The sequence below is a fragment of the Periophthalmus magnuspinnatus genome, chromosome 13, assembly GCF_009829125.3.
Source record: "Periophthalmus magnuspinnatus isolate fPerMag1 chromosome 13, fPerMag1.2.pri, whole genome shotgun sequence".
In the NCBI taxonomy this organism is placed as follows: Eukaryota; Metazoa; Chordata; class Actinopteri; order Gobiiformes; family Gobiidae; genus Periophthalmus; species Periophthalmus magnuspinnatus.
In genome coordinates, this window is record NC_047138.1 from 25,086,222 (window position 1) to 25,103,737 (window position 17,516).

Below are 17,516 nucleotides of genomic sequence, written 5' to 3' on the forward strand. Positions count from 1 at the left end.
AGAATACACTGAGCTTTTTTGGTATGGTAGCTTGGATCGTGACCCCATCATCCCTTATTTTAAACAATTTAAACTTATTTTTGTCAGTTAAAATATTAACATATAAATACATAGTTTTTCATTACTTTTTCTGTTGTTTTTGCTTACATTTCATCTACAAAAATATTATGAATATTATGTTGATAAATAGGTGAAAAGGGGAAGTTAAATTGTCCTAACCAAACAGTGACAGAAGGACTACTGCCAATAGTTTACACAGGATGACAGCATAAAAGTGCAATAGACCCCTCCCCCAAGTTTACTATCACATCCTAGGCTCCTCCTTGTCTCCTCCTCCCTTGTCTTCTCCTCCCTTTTCTCCTCCTCCCTTTTCTCCTCCTTCCTCAGTCTGACAAGGACTTGAGAGTTAAACAAACCAGCACCGGCAAAGCACACACAAACGCAGGGAGGAGAGGAGGAGAACAGCTAAACAGGAGCTAAAATCACTACAGGAGACTTGAGGTAGGAAAAAACAACTTTTATAAATAACTGTTTTATTTTACTTGTCATACTAAAAGATTTGATTTTCATTGAGTAGCTTTTTTCCTGGAAAGTTGGAATGTTTTTATTTTCTCTCAGTGGTATATTAGTTTGCACATGTGACTTTCAATGGTAATAGATGTTTTAGTGTGCCACAATTAAGGGGTAAAGAAGTTTTTAGAAAAAATACATTAACTCTGGCTTGATGTTAGTTTTTTTCTTTGTATAGATTGATTGCAATTTTCAATAAAATGTTATTAAGTCTCATGAAAAACAAATAAAAATATCTTTCAATACTAATTAACAATATAAAGAATACAGACTTTTTAATCAGAGCCATTTTAACACAAAACGGTCAAATGATTTCCTCAGAACTTTTCATTCTGCTCCAAACTACGTGTTTTTACTGGCAGAGGATTGGCTATGGACCTCTTGATAATATAGAGCCAATTTGATCAAATTGGATTAATTGCTCAGGCTTACATTCACTTACAGGTTAGCTTAACATGAAAGCTTATATAATGGTTACAAATACTATGAAGGGATAGTATTATTTTTGTTCACATCAGTACAGCATCTATGTAATGTTTTGCATGCATCTGTGTAGAAAAATAGCAGGGTGGTAGAATGGGATTTGTTACTAAAATGTGTATTGACTAAGGCCACCTATGGAACTGACAGCCTTGGGTCAATTATTCCTGAGCTATAACAACCCACAACCACAAGAATAACAGGTATTTATCCTACATGTTTAAAAGTGATATATGGCTCTGAAAGACAATAGTTTTTATTGTAATCACGATCTTCCATTTTGATGTTGAGAGGTTTTGATTTAAAGATGTACTATAGAAATTGTCTGGTACATGATATGCCACTTGCTTGTCTCCATGGACATGCTATTGCAGTGTCTATATTTCATAGTAGGACACTAAATGTATCAATCATCATGGAGACAAGCAGGTTGTCTCCATGATGAGTAATAGGCCAAACTAAGCAATAAAACTAGGCCAAAGCAATAAAATCACTTGAATAAATGCAATTTAGATAAGTTTAATGCCATAGTGTGAAACATTCCAGGCAAACCAATAACATCTCCATAGAGACAAGTAGGTGGCAGACCCTCCACTAGAAAAGTTAGCGCACCTTTTAAAGCAGGTTTTGTTATGGTTTAAATATAATTAACTGACATCTGCAAAATGTGGTTTAAATACACTTTTGATGTATTGGTAACTTGGTAAACTGATCAAACTTACCTCAACTTCCCTACACATTTTTCAGAACTGCCAACGTGAAGACTGACCTCTGACCCCACTTCAATCACCTACCTCTCATAGTACCACTGTGTGCCTTAGAACTATACAGTTTACTATATATATCCCTGTCTGCTCTGTCCCCTGAGGTGCCATCCCAAATACCTACGCAGTGATGGAGACTTTGTTAGAAGTGGGGGACTACTGCCACCCTCGCCCCTGCTCTCCAGAGGGTGAAACTGTGTGCGCCGCCCTGTCCCGCTACGAAAACACACTACGAGACGCCATCCGAGAGATCCACGTTGATGTGAGTGCCTTTAAAATCGGTATGGAACGACGCTTCGAAGAGACATCCAAACTCAGCACGCCCCTGAGCAAAGCAGTGTCCCAGCTCCAGGAAGAGAACCAGCAACTTAAAACCCAGCTGGAGGCTTTGACCCAGCAAGTTGAACTGCTTATGAGCAAGACAATAGAGCAAAATTTGGATATGAAACATAACAGAATCAATAATCACAGCCCAAAATTAAACGGCATACACGAGGAGACCCATGAAGAAGTTAAAGAGATATTTTACGGGAAAGGCCAAGCTCATATCCAAGCATCGGACAGCACCCCCAAGTCGTCCTCTCCCACCTCCAACAGCCCACCCATAGGGTCCAGAGTGTCCTCTATGGTCACTGGTCTTCTGTCCAGCAGCAGTCCATCCACTACGAGATTCTCAAGTCGGGCTACTTTTGCACTGTCCAGCAAAAATGTAAGTGTACTAATTTTGTTTATCAATAGCATTCAAGAATCAGCATTATATTTAAAAATTGAGCTGGAGCACAGGTCAGAATACTGTATAATTTGCTTTTTAACTGTCGAATAGCATAATTGATAACCTGGTGTATGATTAATATCTCCGTAATCACTGAGCTTATCCACGTGGAACAAAAACTAAATGTGCTTGAACTGGCTCTAGGGGATGAACAAATTTTGATTTTGATTGACTGATGTTTCAGAAAGTGATGCCATTGATCAACCCTAAAGACACCAGATCAAGTTCTTTCAAAAATGGTGAATCTCCCATAGAGTTATGTCGGCCCCTGTCCTCCATCTGAAGTTATAGCATCACTAAATTCTAGAAGGTGAACACAATCTATTATGCAATTTTCATCACTATGCACCGATGAGTAACATAGCTGTTGAATTTGAACAAGAAACAGTCCAAAATCATTGGACCATGTGATGTTGGCTAGCTTAGTTCATGCAGAAATGGGGTCTGGCGCTGAGATTGTTGGCTCTGATTGACTGACTTTCAAAAATCTGTCAACAATGGTGCTTCAGTAATTGGGTTTATGGGGAGTCCACTTACTTAACTAATGCATATGCAAATAATTAAAGCCCCATGTTATTTCATACCACTTAAGCATTCAATGTAATAAATCTGTTCTTCAACTATTTTCCATTTGATAATAGTGCACCAACTCCATCTTTAGTGGAACAAGTCCAAACCAGATTTATATAAGTGTAACAAAGTGTGATGCAAATGCTGAGTAAACCAGGTGTTAGACTTAAAGGTTCTATATTACGCAAAATATGCTCTTTGAGCTTTGAGTCATGTTATATTGCTATTACCTCACCAAAATCATACCTGGAGTGTTTTGTTTCATTCACACATGTTTGAGTAATATTTTTATTATTAGTTTGTCTACATCTTTAAACTTCAAAATGCTCTGTTCAACCTTGTGATGTCATGAAGCAGTCATTTCCAAGTTAACAGCTACCTTTTACCTTTTGTTTAGTAGTTAAGAGTGGAAATTCCAGGGATGAATTTATCAAATGATTCTAGTGAAGGTGTATGAAGTTAAAAAACACAGTGGAGCACTTCCTGTATTACCACATTACATCTCAAGGTGGAACAGTGAGTTTTCTTTTTTGAGAGAAGAACTGAGTCTAAATATGCAGGATTTGTGTGTTAAACATGTGTGAATGGAACAAAACACAACTCCATCATGTTTTTGAAGAGGAAACAACATTATGACATAGATCAGAAAATAGCATAAAATCTGCCCTTTAAAGTGTTCATATATCTGAGTTGTAACCTTCACAATCTGAAACATACATGACAACTGTTCTCTTAAGTTCTCTTAAATAATTCATTTATAGATGCTTATAGATTTATTAATTGACCTTTCCTCTAGTTAATTTATGCTCTCTACTTTTGACTCCAGACAGATGAGTTAAGTCCTTAAGCATGAATATAAAACGTTTTTCGACTGCATTAAAATGATTGAAGAGCCGTGGGGCTATGACCTAAGCAGGCAATAAAATGACGTGTTTCGGCCCTGTGTAACTAGAGCTGTCTCCCCGAGGAAACCATTATCCACTAGTTTAACTCTAAACAACATGTGGTTTTCAGAAATGCCATCCAGGAAAAAACTGGTGAGGTCTCCTGTGCTGTCAAAAACCCAAGCAATAGTAGCCTACCCCAGCTAACTATCCTGTATATGTAAGCATTTTTTACCGCCCATATTATGGTATTTTCTGATCTATGTTGTAATGTTGCTTCCTCATCACAAACATACCTGGAGTTCTGTTTTGTTTCATTCACACATGTTTAACACACAAACCCGTCATATTTAGGTTGAGTTATTCTCTCAAACTGAAAACACCCTGTTCCACATTGTGATGTCATGTAGAAATACAGGAGGCGCCCCACTGAGTTTGTAAGCTCCACACACCTTCACTAGAATCAAATGGATCATTTCAACTGTGGAATTGTCAATCACTACTGAACTAAAGGTAAAAGGTAGCTGTTAACTTGAAATCTTCTACTACATGACATCATAAGGTGGAGCAGACAAATCATACACCTTCTGTAGAATCATTTGAGTGAAGTTTAAAAACACAGGGGAGCACTTCCTGTAATACCACATGACATTACGAGGTGGAATAGTGTGTTTTCTGTATGAGACAAGAAGTCAGCCTAAATATTCAGGATTAGTGTGTTAAACATATAAAAATCAAACACAACACAACTCCAGGCATTTTTTGATGAGGAAACAACATTATAAAATAGATCAGAGTGTCATATGGCCATTTAAAGTTCTGCTGTGTAACCTTTTTTCTGGTGAAGGGTCTTCCACTTGGTTGTCTTCACAGAGATGTTATTGCTTTGTCTTAAATATTACAAACAAGGCTTTGAATAGTTGGATACCATACTATGGAAAATTATAGGCAAAACAATAACATCTTCTTTAAGCAAGCAGGTGGTGGACGCTCAGACAGAAAAGTTACATAATGCGCCTTTAAGTGAGAGAAAATACAATGGATAAATATTAATGTGTCTAATGGACCATGTTATCTTTATAACATTTGAATTCATCCCTTCAGAATCAGCTTTCTATACATGTGTGACCTTAAAAGACTCCTCCTTTGCTTTTATGGAAATTTAAAAGGCCACTTCACCAGAGCTAATCCTGTAATAGTGATGTAGTCGTCCAGGTTTGAAGATCTCTTGGAGAAGAGACATTGCCTTCTTGGACTCAGTAGTTATGTAATGCCATACTTAAGCTTTTCCCAAACACGATGAAGGATTTATGCTTGGAGTAACCTGAGTCTGTTCCTGGGAGGTGAGGTTGGCTTGTGGTTTTCAGACCTGACTGAGTGAATGAAGTCTGTAAAGGAAATTATTGTTGTTTATTATTACAGATTCCAAAACAATTCCACTGTTTGTTTCCTGGAAAGTAGATAAGCGATTTGGGTGGCTGCAAATGGGATGCAAATTACTTGATATCAGCAGAAGCTGGTTTGTCAGAGAATGTATTTTAAGTTAAGTATGCTTCCATCTTCCGGTACCTACTTGTATTTATTGAAATTCTGATATTTTTGGCAGTACCAGGGCCAATGAAGTACAACTTAGATAGTGATTTAAAGAGACTGTACCAAATGTTTCATTATAAAGTAAAATTTGTCCAGTCCCAGTATAGATAGGTGGTAAAAGCAGCTTTTAGGGTCAAAATGAAACTGATCTGATGTGTGCTGTCTGTGTCTAATTACAAAGCGGTTTAACTTCATCTAGGAGATGCACTGGTAGCATGCTAGCTGTTGTTAGCATTACCAATGTCAAAACTTTGCTTTGGCTGCTGAAAGTTGTGAAAAGCACTTCTAAATGTATCAGTAGTTACAATGCTAGGAAAGAATTAGGAAAGTGAGGAATACATTTTTTCATGTTTTAAAGAGTAAAATCAGGTACAGCGCCTTTAATTTTTTGTAAACTAATGAAATTCTTGTTTGGGAAAAATCATCACACGTAATAAAGGTGTAAAACATATGGAGATCTAAACATTTCTATACATATGTGGCATTCAAATGTGTCCATGAGCAAGACACTTCAGCCAGTACCCTTAATTGTCATTAGTTATTAGCGCAGTATGGCAGCCAGTCCAGTGTCTGTCTGCCCTGGGGCAACTGTGTCTGCATGCATACCTTTTAGTGTGGCTGGGGTGAATGCCATTGCCATAGCGATTAACAATTTTAAACAAAACAATCTCTTCTGAACAATCTCTTTTGAGGGGAGAAACGTTTTCAAAATGTTGCGTAGAACAGGAAGCCGAAACCCATGAAGTGTAAAGAAGGCATTATTTTTGTCATGACTATATATATATATATATATATATATATATATATATATATATATATATATATATATATATATATATATATATATATATATATATATATATATATATATATATATATATATATATATATATATATATATATATATAAGACTTTATAAAATGCATGCTTGCTCAGTCATTTTCTGATGTGGTGGTTTTGTAAATGCACAGAGCCCCATTGTTTTTTATTCTGGCATTTAACTCCTCATGTGTTAGCCAAATGTACACATCAAACAGCTCTGCACAACACTGCAGTGGAGTTATGTTTTACTCTGCAACAAAGTTATTACCCCAGTTTGTATATGTGGACGCTACTGTATCTGCCACACTTTTTGTCTGATTCTAATGATTTAGTGATATACAATAAATAGTAAATGGTCACATTTTTATATAGCGCTTTGCCACTTTTTTGGCATTCAAAGTGCTTTACATCAAAGAATCACTCACACATTCACACACACACATCCATACACCAGTGTAGGCAGACACTGGGGACACGGTGGGTTAAGTGCCTAAAGATACAACATTCATCGGTGGGAGCTTGATCTGACTGCTTTACCAATAATGTTTATGTCAAGAGCAAGATTCAAACCACCAGCCTTTGGATCGAACATAATAAAGCGATAGGTAAATGTATGCATAATGTTTTCTTGAGTACTTTGGCTTTTAAAAAGTATTTGAGTACTGAATGGGTACTGCCTGTAGTTGGCATTCTTGAATAATCATACCCTTCTGGGATACAGGGTACACCTCCCCAGCGATAAGATTCAAAAAGATAATCCGGCCGATAGTTGAACCTCAGATTCAGGAGGAGCAGTGTGGTTTTTATCATGGTCGTGGAATACTAGCCAAAATGGGTTTCCTCCGTAGGGTGGCTGGACGCTTCCTTAGAGAATGGTGAGGAGCTCAGCCACACAGGAGCTTGGAGTAGACACATTTTCTTTGCACTACTGCTACATTTTTAGTTATTTTTGGTGATTTGATAATATTTAAGCCATAAAAAGTTGAATTAATAACTTATATGACTCATAATAAATGCAAACTAAGTATTAAAGTGTTGCATTCTGCTGTTTATTTATAGCAGTTCATGATTTTTTTTAACAGTACTGTACACTTAATAATAGTTTTTGTGGTTTAAACCTGCTCTTGGGTTATTGTGTCAATGGCATGAATTAGTTTCAATATTATCATTTATCGTCTATATTAAGCGATATATATATATATATATATATATATATATATATATATATATATATATATATATATATATATATATATATATATATATATAGGAGATTAGTAAATTTAATGCCATACTGCGGAATATTGTCGTTGCACATTGTGTAATAGGGCGGCTCTTGAATGGTTGGATTACTGGTATAGAGGTTAGTGGGTGTTCCCTTAGATGTATCAATTTGCAGCTATAAAAACAAACTTCATTTATGCCTATAATCCTTGGGCTATAAACCCCTATCCAAACAAACCACATTGAAAATCCTCATAGAATTAAATGCACTCGTTTGGCTTGATCATGAATGCAGTTGGTTCACACTCCAGGTGAGTTTCACAGCCGTTGAATCTGTGTATCTGTGGGCAGGTGTGTTACATGATTAGGGCTAACAGAAACATCTGGAGAACAGGCCCCTGCACATTCATGTGAGCTCACCAATATGAAGTCATAACTGTATCAAAACTGTCATAGCAGTTTGAGCTGCCAAGTACAACAGTGTCTGCTACTGATAGATGAGTAATGATGAGGCAAAACTCAAACCCATGGAGTCACACGGACATGACTTTCAATTTATTTATTTATTTTTATTATTTTTTTTTTAATCAGATTTGGGAAAAATATCAAATTGTGATTATTATGGCAAGAATTCAGATGTGCAATTTTGTTCATATTTTAAAAGCACCCAGAAGAATTGACAAAAAAGATTAAATATGAACTGTCTAACAAAATTGGGGATGTTTGTTCGAGAGTTCATATTTAATCCTTTTTGTCAATTCTTCTGCACATCTTAATTCTTGTCATAATAATCAAATTTGATATTTTTCTAAAAACCGATTTAAAAAAAAAATCTTTAAAAGTGATGTCTCTCTGTCTCCATGGAAATTTGACCAATCAATAAACCCTTATATTCGAGCTCTGCCTCATCATTACTCATCTGTCAGTAGCAGATACTGTTGTACTTGGTGTACCCAATAGCCCAATTCTGTTCAAAGTTCATATTTTAAATGCACCCAGAAGAATTGACAAAAAAGACAAGAATCACATTTAAACTACAGGGTGAGCCGTTTTTATGCAGAATAAGATATATTGCCGTTTGTGGAGGAAATTATTATATATAGGCTATGTATAAAAAAAAGTAAGTGAGCTGGCTTGCCTCTCCACAGATCTGACCTGTAACTTCGCCTGGTGGCATCACTGGTACTGCTCGGTGGAGTTAAATAAGTTAACGCCATACTATGAACCACTTAAGGCCAACCTAACCAAGAAAATGTACATGCAACACCATAATTAAAGAATAAGATTGAGTGGCTTATAATTTAGCTACTATAGTTTGTAATGACTTTGTACAAGCTAGCAACTCATTAGCTAACTCTCTGTAAACATCCCAGTCTGATATATAATAGAGCACACTTGATGATGGCATGATTAAGAAATGTACTTCTGAAAACCACCAAAACTGTTTCAAACTGATAAACTGCAGCTGTGTGATTGTATTTCCATAAAGAACAGCTTTGAGGTTTGAAAGAAGCAGATGTCTGTGCTGTAGTGTACGACGGAGTATAAGGGTCACATAAATAAAAAAAATATGCGGCCGCTATGAGAAAAAAAGTTGTAATATTACAAGAAAAAAAGTCTTAATATTACGAGGATGTTCAGATAAACTTTCAGATAAACTTTTGTTGTTCAGTTGTTCAGATAAACTTTCAACTGGGGTTTATGAACGATGAAATACTGTGTCTTTTAGGTCACCATCACTATCATCAGTATAAGTACTTTGAAGGGACACTGCAAGCATTTGAGTTTGTTTAGTCGGAGGAACCAGGCAGATTTAGAAGAAATTGCTATATGTGAACAAAATGCTCCAAATTCTTCATAGCGCACTGGTCACAATTATGACTCTTTTTTTTTTTCTCATAATATTACGACTTTTTTTCTTGTAATATTACGACTTTCTTTCTCGTAGCGCCCTCATTTTTTATTTATTTAAGTGACCCTTATACTCCGTCGTAGTAGTGGTCCAGTGCCACATGAATTATCTGAGATTAGCCAAGCACTCAGGAGTTAAACCCAGTCAACAATGTCTTCTCTTCCTCCTCCAAATCCCACTTTTCTCCAAGATAAAGCTGGTTTTCCCGATTATAGTCTGGTGTGAATGGGGCACAGTGTGGGCGATCATGCCCCATTGAAAACTCATTCAGTGAACGGATTACAAGTCTGACCTGCCAGTTCTCTTAACAATATTTTTTTTACTTTTCTTTTTGTTTAAAAGTACATCCCCTGAACACAGTACAAAAGTCCTCTAAAATATGTTCAAGTTCATCATTTCTGAATTAACCATGCAGGAAATGAAAGTACAGTGGTGGGTTAAAATTCTGAGTGAATGACAGATTTCAAGTGGATGATTTTAACAATATGAAGAAACCTCTTAGTTCAGCTGAAAAACATGCATTCTCAGTGAACAGGTTCACCAGTCTATAGAGCTGACCTGTAACTCTGGTGGTGACCCTGAAGCTTGTCTCTATGGGAATAGTTAACTTTAATGTAATGCTGTGGAACAATCCTGGCAAATGACATCTCAATTACTCCATGGAGACAAGATATCAGACTATTCACTAAAAAAGTCACATAGTGCAGCTTTAACAATGCAGAATTGTATGTATATACTTATATGGACTTTGTAATACTTGTGAATACGATTTTATTTTTGCTGGTATTGGAAATAACCAGACGGTATTGGTTAAATACCAAATCCAGTGCATATTGCTGTTGCAAAACTCTGTGCAAAATACTTTGACTTTTTACTCTTTAAAACATTTTTAAGCGGATACTTTAATGTCTGCGTAACCCCTCATTCATCCAGGTCTGATCCATAGTGACTTCGGCATAGTACCTTAACTTCAGCTTTTACTACGGATACTTTAATACTTTTACTTAAGAGGATTTTTTTCAGGTGATTCTTTTACTTTTTACTACTTTTTTAGTTTTTTTTCTTTTTTTTCCCCTGGTGTCTCTACTTTTACTTCAGTAACAAAATTGAGTACTTACCATACTAGAGTAATATATTTGGCATTGTAATAGTAAAAGTTTTGGTTACTCCTCGCACTAGTAAATCTATGTGACAAAAGCTTTGTTTACAATAAACAATTTGGACATGTCTGTTTCATGCACCATTCCTTGAGCTATGAGTTTTTCTCCTTTCATTTTCATTTAGTTTGATTATTTAATGTTTTGTCCTTCCAGTTACATTGATTTCAAATATTTGAATCAGATCTTATGTCCAAATACTTACTGCTGCAATTACTTGAGTGGTACTTTCTCTAAATACTTTCTTTAGTAATTTCTTAGACCACTACTTTGTATTTCTACTTGATTAATTTGAAAAGTACTTTTTGAATACTCTTCGAATATCCATTACTCTACTGTTTGTGAGAGAAGTTCCACACAGTACAGCATTAAAATATATATCACTGAGACAAGAAAGTGAAGTGTTGAAGTGAATGAATAATGACTATAGTGCAGCGCTTTGAGAGGGTTTGACAAGCCTGTAAAGCGCATTACAAGTGTACGCCATTATTATTATTATTATTATTATAGATCTGTGGAAAGACGAGCATATTAAGAATGCATGTTTTAAGGTACTTTAAAAAAATCTATTTAAGATAAGTTTAATGTCATACTGTGGAACATTTCAGGAAAAGCACTAATATCTCTATGGAGACAAGTGATTTAAGTTTACAATACTATAATGGCCTTTTAATATTGAAAATCTCAACCATTCTTTCACACTTAAGCTGTATACTTTAACATTGCCTTCATAGGAGCAGGTATTGCAGAGGGGGCTGTGCTCAGAGCTGCCCCAGAACGCGGTGGTCATACTGGGGGTTTAACAGAGGTATGCAGCCACTCCCTGCCCTCCCCTTGGCTCTTAATGACTTCCAGACAAAGGGCCGCGTTCCCGTCATCCTCCGCGTTAATAAGTGACTGGTCCTGGGACACCTCACCCCTGCTGCCCCCCTCCTCTCAGCTCAAAGAGAAGTATGCAGTTGTCCAGGATTTGAGGAGTTTAATCAGATATCAGAATTTCAATTTTCTAGAAAGTAAAAAAATGGGCCAAGGAAAATAACAAATGGAACAGTTTTTATGACACACTGCATTTAAGATATGAATCAGAGATAAGGTAACTATAATTTGAAGACATTTACAATTTGCTAACAATGCCTTAAATACAAAGAGATAAAGAGAGAACAAGGACATATGCATTAAATATATATTTAAATATATAAATATATATATATATAAATATATATATATATATATATATATATATATATATATATATATATATATATATATATATATATATATATATATATATATATATATATTGTACTATCTCATTGAACTGTCTCATTGAAGGGCTAATATCCTGAACTAGAACATTTTTTGTTTAAAAACCATCTTATAGGATCGGGGCCTTGTTATTATTTCTCATAAAAGTTTTATTTTTTTATAGATATTGCTTTCCTTGGATATTTTAATATCAAAAAAGAAAAAAAGTTACATTTTAATTTTAAAAAAATTATTTAAAAAATCTGAGAAACAAAAATAAAGCTGAGAGACATAGTCCCTCCAGCTCGCCGCCACTCCCCACGGGCAACGCCAGAGAATGTCACAGTTCTACCTGTTTGCATGTTTTTTCCTCAGTCCGGCTCCATTTTTCAGCCTGTTCCGGCCCTTCTTTTGTTACCTCCCTGGTTTCTCAGCAGCTGCCTCTCATTTTGTTGATCAGCCCAGGGTAGCCTATATATACTGCTTTTGTTCAGTCATTTCTTGCTAGATTGTTGACTAGTACAATGTTCAGGCTCCTCTGAAATACTTTGTTTGCATTTCTGCAATTCTGTACCAGCATTTATATCTGTTTGAGTTACCTGTTTGAGTTTATTTGCCCAGCCTGTTTCTCCAGTGTGGAAGAGATTTTCATTGACATTAAATAAGACTTTATTCCTCAGTTGTTTAGTCCCTGATTTACCATATTCCAAATTACCTGCTTAAAGGACACTTTCTGTTGTAGTTTGAGACATTTGCCGGTTCACATTGTGTTGCATTTGAGTCCAGTTTACCAGAGTTACCGAGAAGTGGAGGGTCCGACCCCTCTCAAGGAGTTGGGTACCAGAGCCTAAGCTGTGCGTGGAGGTGAGCCCAACTATATCTACCTGGTACCTCTCAACCTCCTGCACTAGCTCAGGCCCCCAGTGAGGTGACATTCCACGTCGCCACAGCCAGATGTTGTGTCCATGGACCGGGTCTTCGAGACACCCGTCCTCGACTGTTGCCCAGTCCTCTATGCACCCGACCCCTATGAGACCCTCTGCAGATGGTGAGCCCACAGGAGGGCGGACCCATGTCGTCCTTTCGGGCTGAGACCGTGGGGAAAGTCCTGGCCACCAGGCGCTAGCATTTGAGCCCCAACCCCAGGCCTAGCTCCAGGGTGGGCCCCGGCTGTGCCATACCGCACAACGTCCTTGCTACATTTCTCATCAGAGGGATATTAGGAACTGCTCCTAGTCTGACCCATCAGACTAGGACCTGTTTGCCATGGAAGACCCTACCAGGGCTATGTGCCCTGGGCAACATAGCTCCTAGGATCATTCGGGTACGCAAACTCCCCCACCACGATAAGATGGCGGTTCAAGGTGTAGTAAAATAAATAAATAAAATAAATAAATAAAATCCACAGGTGTCATAGCAGATAACATTATAATAACAAAACCATTAAGTCTTAACATAAGTCTTAACATAAGATAGTGTAGTTCATTTTACTACTTTCATTTTGAAACTTCATCTCTGTCAAACCGATACACTGGAATGTTCCCTTTGTAAATTTCATTAGGACTAGGCTTGGGGCAGTGTTTTGAGAGGATGCCTTTGGGGACTGGAGTGAAATTGCTTTAGTTTTGGGTGACGCTGCTGAGTTGGCAGACATTTGGTCTCACCACAGGACTCTGACCCACATAAGGGCTTCTCCAGGGCCTGAGCTATTGACCTGTCAGTCACTTATCAGAGTCACAGGCTGTTAACATTAGCTAATATACTTTACTGTATAACTGTCAAGGTCATCCACCTGGTAGACACTGTTCCAGTTTCAAGTCCTATTTGTGCTCTTTAAAATAAAGTGTCAATTTAAAGGTGCTGTACCAGATTTTTACTGCCTTAAAAATGAGAAAAAACACAACTAGTTGATTTTAAACAGTTTGCAGTGGTCTAAAGTTATTCCTTGCTTACCTCATGCATTCTGAGTATCCTAATTGTGCACTACAATGAGTTTATAAGCACTTTTCACAATTTTAAGAAGCCAGAGTGGAGAATAGTGCCACGGTAAACTAGCATGCTAACAGAGCACTTCCTGATTATCAGACATGAAATGCTTTATAATTACACAGTACACAGCAGACTTATTTTGTGTTGCTTATACAATATACTGTATATACAATAATATATATGCAGGACACATTTTGCTCAAATACATGGAAAAAAATCTCATTATTTTGGTTTAGTCTGTTCACAATAGATAGTTCATACTCGTCATATTTTTATGATACAAGATTTTTACTATGATTATATTATTATTTACAAGGGAATTAATTCAAAATCATATGATATGCAGCTCCTCCTTTCCCATGTGTGAGTAAAAGTGTTAATACTGAAGTGTTGAAATATCTGTTACCACAAATGTCACTGTTTATGTGTTTGGGCAAAGCCTGCAAGCCAAGTCTAAACATGATATTTAACCTGGTGATCTGACCGGGTTGGAGAGAGTAAGTTGGATGGAAAGAAAGAGAGGGAGGAAGAAAGAAAAAGAGAAAACAGAGGGGTAGACCAGCACAGATGGGGAGAGGGAGAGAAAGATAGAGAGAACAAAGAGAGAAAGAGAGAGAGAGAGAGAGAGAGAGAGTGGCGTAAGGGAGGAATAGACGGAGGGAGAGAAAGGCTGAAGGAAGGAGAGGAAAAAGGTGAAGAGTGAGGGAGGGAAAGAAAGCTAGAATAAGGCATTAATTGCTTCAGCTGTTGTGTGTGGAGTCATCTGGTTCACTGTTTCCCAATCAGTGAAACGAGGGCCCTTAAAATAGACTTATAATATTTTACTATTCCCCTAATAATAAACTTTAATTATGTTATTTAGCTAGGTGTCTTGGGTGGAACTGTTACAATAGTATTTGGTGACATTATAATCACTTGCCTTAATAAAGCATGAAGAAAGACTTTCATGATGAGCAAATTGTTGATTCGGCCTTATTAACTGTTCCTAATCCCTTAATTAAGTAGCTGAATATTTCTTAATGCACTTTTTCATTATAAATATGTCTTTGTTTACTTCAAGTATAATTATAAAGTGGTAGTATTTGACCACACATCACTGTATGTTCTATATTTTTGGTCAGTTATATGGATAATGTGCCTGGAGTTTATATAGTTACTGAATAGGAACAAATGTCTTCAAACCTCACTCAGCAAATTGGGGGTTCACACACCAATCAGAAAGTCTGTGGTTCGAACCTTCATATTTTCAGATTGTTGTCTATGGGCTAGGCACTTCAACCACATTATAGCTGCCACAGTTACAATTTCTATTTTTTTTTTTTTACAACAACATTAACACATCCTTGTAAAAAAAAACTGACCAAATAAAGAAGGTGGGACCCAAAATGTGTACACAAGTAAGAGTACTATTGCCTACTATTGTATGTCACTGGTCTAAAAATACATATGGAATAATGTGACTGGAGTTAATATGACAACACCCTGGAAGTACAGTATAGACAGGTTGGACTTGAAAATTTAAAAGTTCAACATTATGGCATATGTCCAGTTTTAGATGCCTCTTTAAGACTGCATTCATGCGTTTTTACCCATGATCTGATATGTGAAAAAATGGTGTAAAAAAGCAAGTGCTGGTGTGGCTGTCTGTATAGTGTTTTGATAGAACTGTTGATATTGTGCATGGTCCTAGCAACAAATGCTAATGGTTTCAAACAGTAGCTGTGTTAAAATACCACAGTAATCATTAACTATAGGTTGTATTCACATGCTTGTCCTGGGTTGGTCTTATTGTAGTTTTGGTTTAGTCTTTATCTAGTTCAGGTTTGGTTCTGTTTTTTGTCTTTGTTTTGACCCATGATAAAAAAGTACCAATAAAACATATGGAATTTTGCATATAAACAAAAAAATGCAAACATAGTCTTTAAAAAATAAAACATAAAAATAAAAAAATAATTAAATGTATAAATAAATCTGTGTAGAAAGCATCAGTAGCTCAGTTGGTAGAGTGTTTGTTCACTGATCCAAAGGTTTTTGGCTTGAATCCTGCTCTTGACATAAACGTCATTGGTACATCTACTGACAGACAGGTTTCCAGTATGATTCCAGCTTCCACAGATGAATGTGGTTGTTGTATCCTTGGGCAAGACACTTAACCCACCTTGTCCCCAGTGTCTGTTTACACTGGTGTATGAATGTGTGTGTGAATGGATGAGTGTTTCCTAGATGTGAAGAGCTTTGAGTGCCTTAAGGTGGAAAAGTGCAAGATAAATATGTGACCATTTACCATTTACTGAAGCTTTATTCTTCAAAGTACAATAGTGAACTGTTGTGAGGGTAATAAAATGTGTTACCAAGTCTTTTGTCTTGAGGAAAAAAAAAATACAAACTTCAAGTTATGAGCTAATATTTTTGTGTCTTATGGTAAACTATAGTTCTTGTTATGATATGAACTCCCTCCTCGCTCCTAACAGCCAGAACAAATGAAGGGAGGACAGGGAGGTCTATTGTTGCCACATGTTGGAGATAGGTTTTTTTGGAGGAGGATGAAAAATTTTATTTTCTCATGCTTATACTGACCCACTTCTCGAGGACACCTCAGCTAAACACACTTTGTTTTTGTCATAATATAGAGACTACTATTTGAGTATTTGCAATTGCTGTAGAGAAGATATTAAAAAATTTACTGTTATGGCAGCTCTACCACAATTAAAAGCTGAAATAGTTATGATAGTTGTCAAAAGTATCAAAAATCTGGTACTAATCAATACAAAAAAAAAGACTACTACTAAAAAAGTCACATTCACAAGATGATGAACCTTTCCTGAATAGCTTTAGAATGATCTTGAGCTTGAGTATAAGACCACATAAACTAGTATATGCCCATGGACCACTATGGAACCTACCTGGACGACTGCGGGATTACATTGATATAAGACCACATGGTAATTTCAGTATCATGACAATATTAATCGTAATACCGTTCAAACAATGGCAGTAAAAAGTTATATTATGAACAAAAGGGATAAACATATAAAGTAAAGGAATAAAGTAAAAATGTATTTATTGTTGGAGTAAAAATAATACAGTATAATTAACTTTTCTATCGGAAGGTGCACTATCTAGAAAAAATTGCATTCTTGCTACATGTGAATGGGCTTGCCACTCCACAGATCTGACCTGTAACTTGTCCTGGTGGTAGTAAGAATGCAATTTTTTCCAGGATTACCATTAAAAACACAAACTGAATAAATGCAAGCTAGAAGTTTAATGTAATATTGTGTAACATTCTAAGTAAGGGGTCATCAACCTTTTTGAAACTGAGAGCTACTTCATGGGCACTGAGTCATACAAAAGGCTACCAGTTTGATACGTTCTTCTGAAGTAACAAATTTGCCTTTAGTTATACATTATTAATAATGATAAATGATAACCATCTATGTGAAGACACTGATCACGTTAATGATTTCTCACAATCATCAACATAACAGCAAGGTGGGAAATGGATATCAATATTCAGCGCTTTAACTTTATCAA

At 36.4% G+C, this 17,516-nt stretch overlaps 1 protein-coding gene across 2 annotated transcripts in view; it reads left to right on the plus strand.

Annotated features, from left to right (window-relative positions):
- The first annotated feature begins 385 nt into the window (after window positions 1-385).
- The window catches only part of smtnl (smoothelin, like), a 37,505-nt gene continuing 20,374 nt past the window's right edge, over window positions 386-17,516 (plus strand). The window contains exons 1-2 of one of the 2 annotated variants that reach the window (XM_033976566.2): window positions 386-501; window positions 1,798-2,523. In XM_033976566.2, the coding sequence (XP_033832457.1) occupies window positions 1,945-2,523 (579 nt within the window). In that variant the 5' untranslated portion in view covers window positions 386-501; window positions 1,798-1,944. The remainder of the gene's footprint in view (window positions 502-1,797; window positions 2,524-17,516) is intronic. The other variant, XM_055225922.1, reaches the window with a different exon arrangement.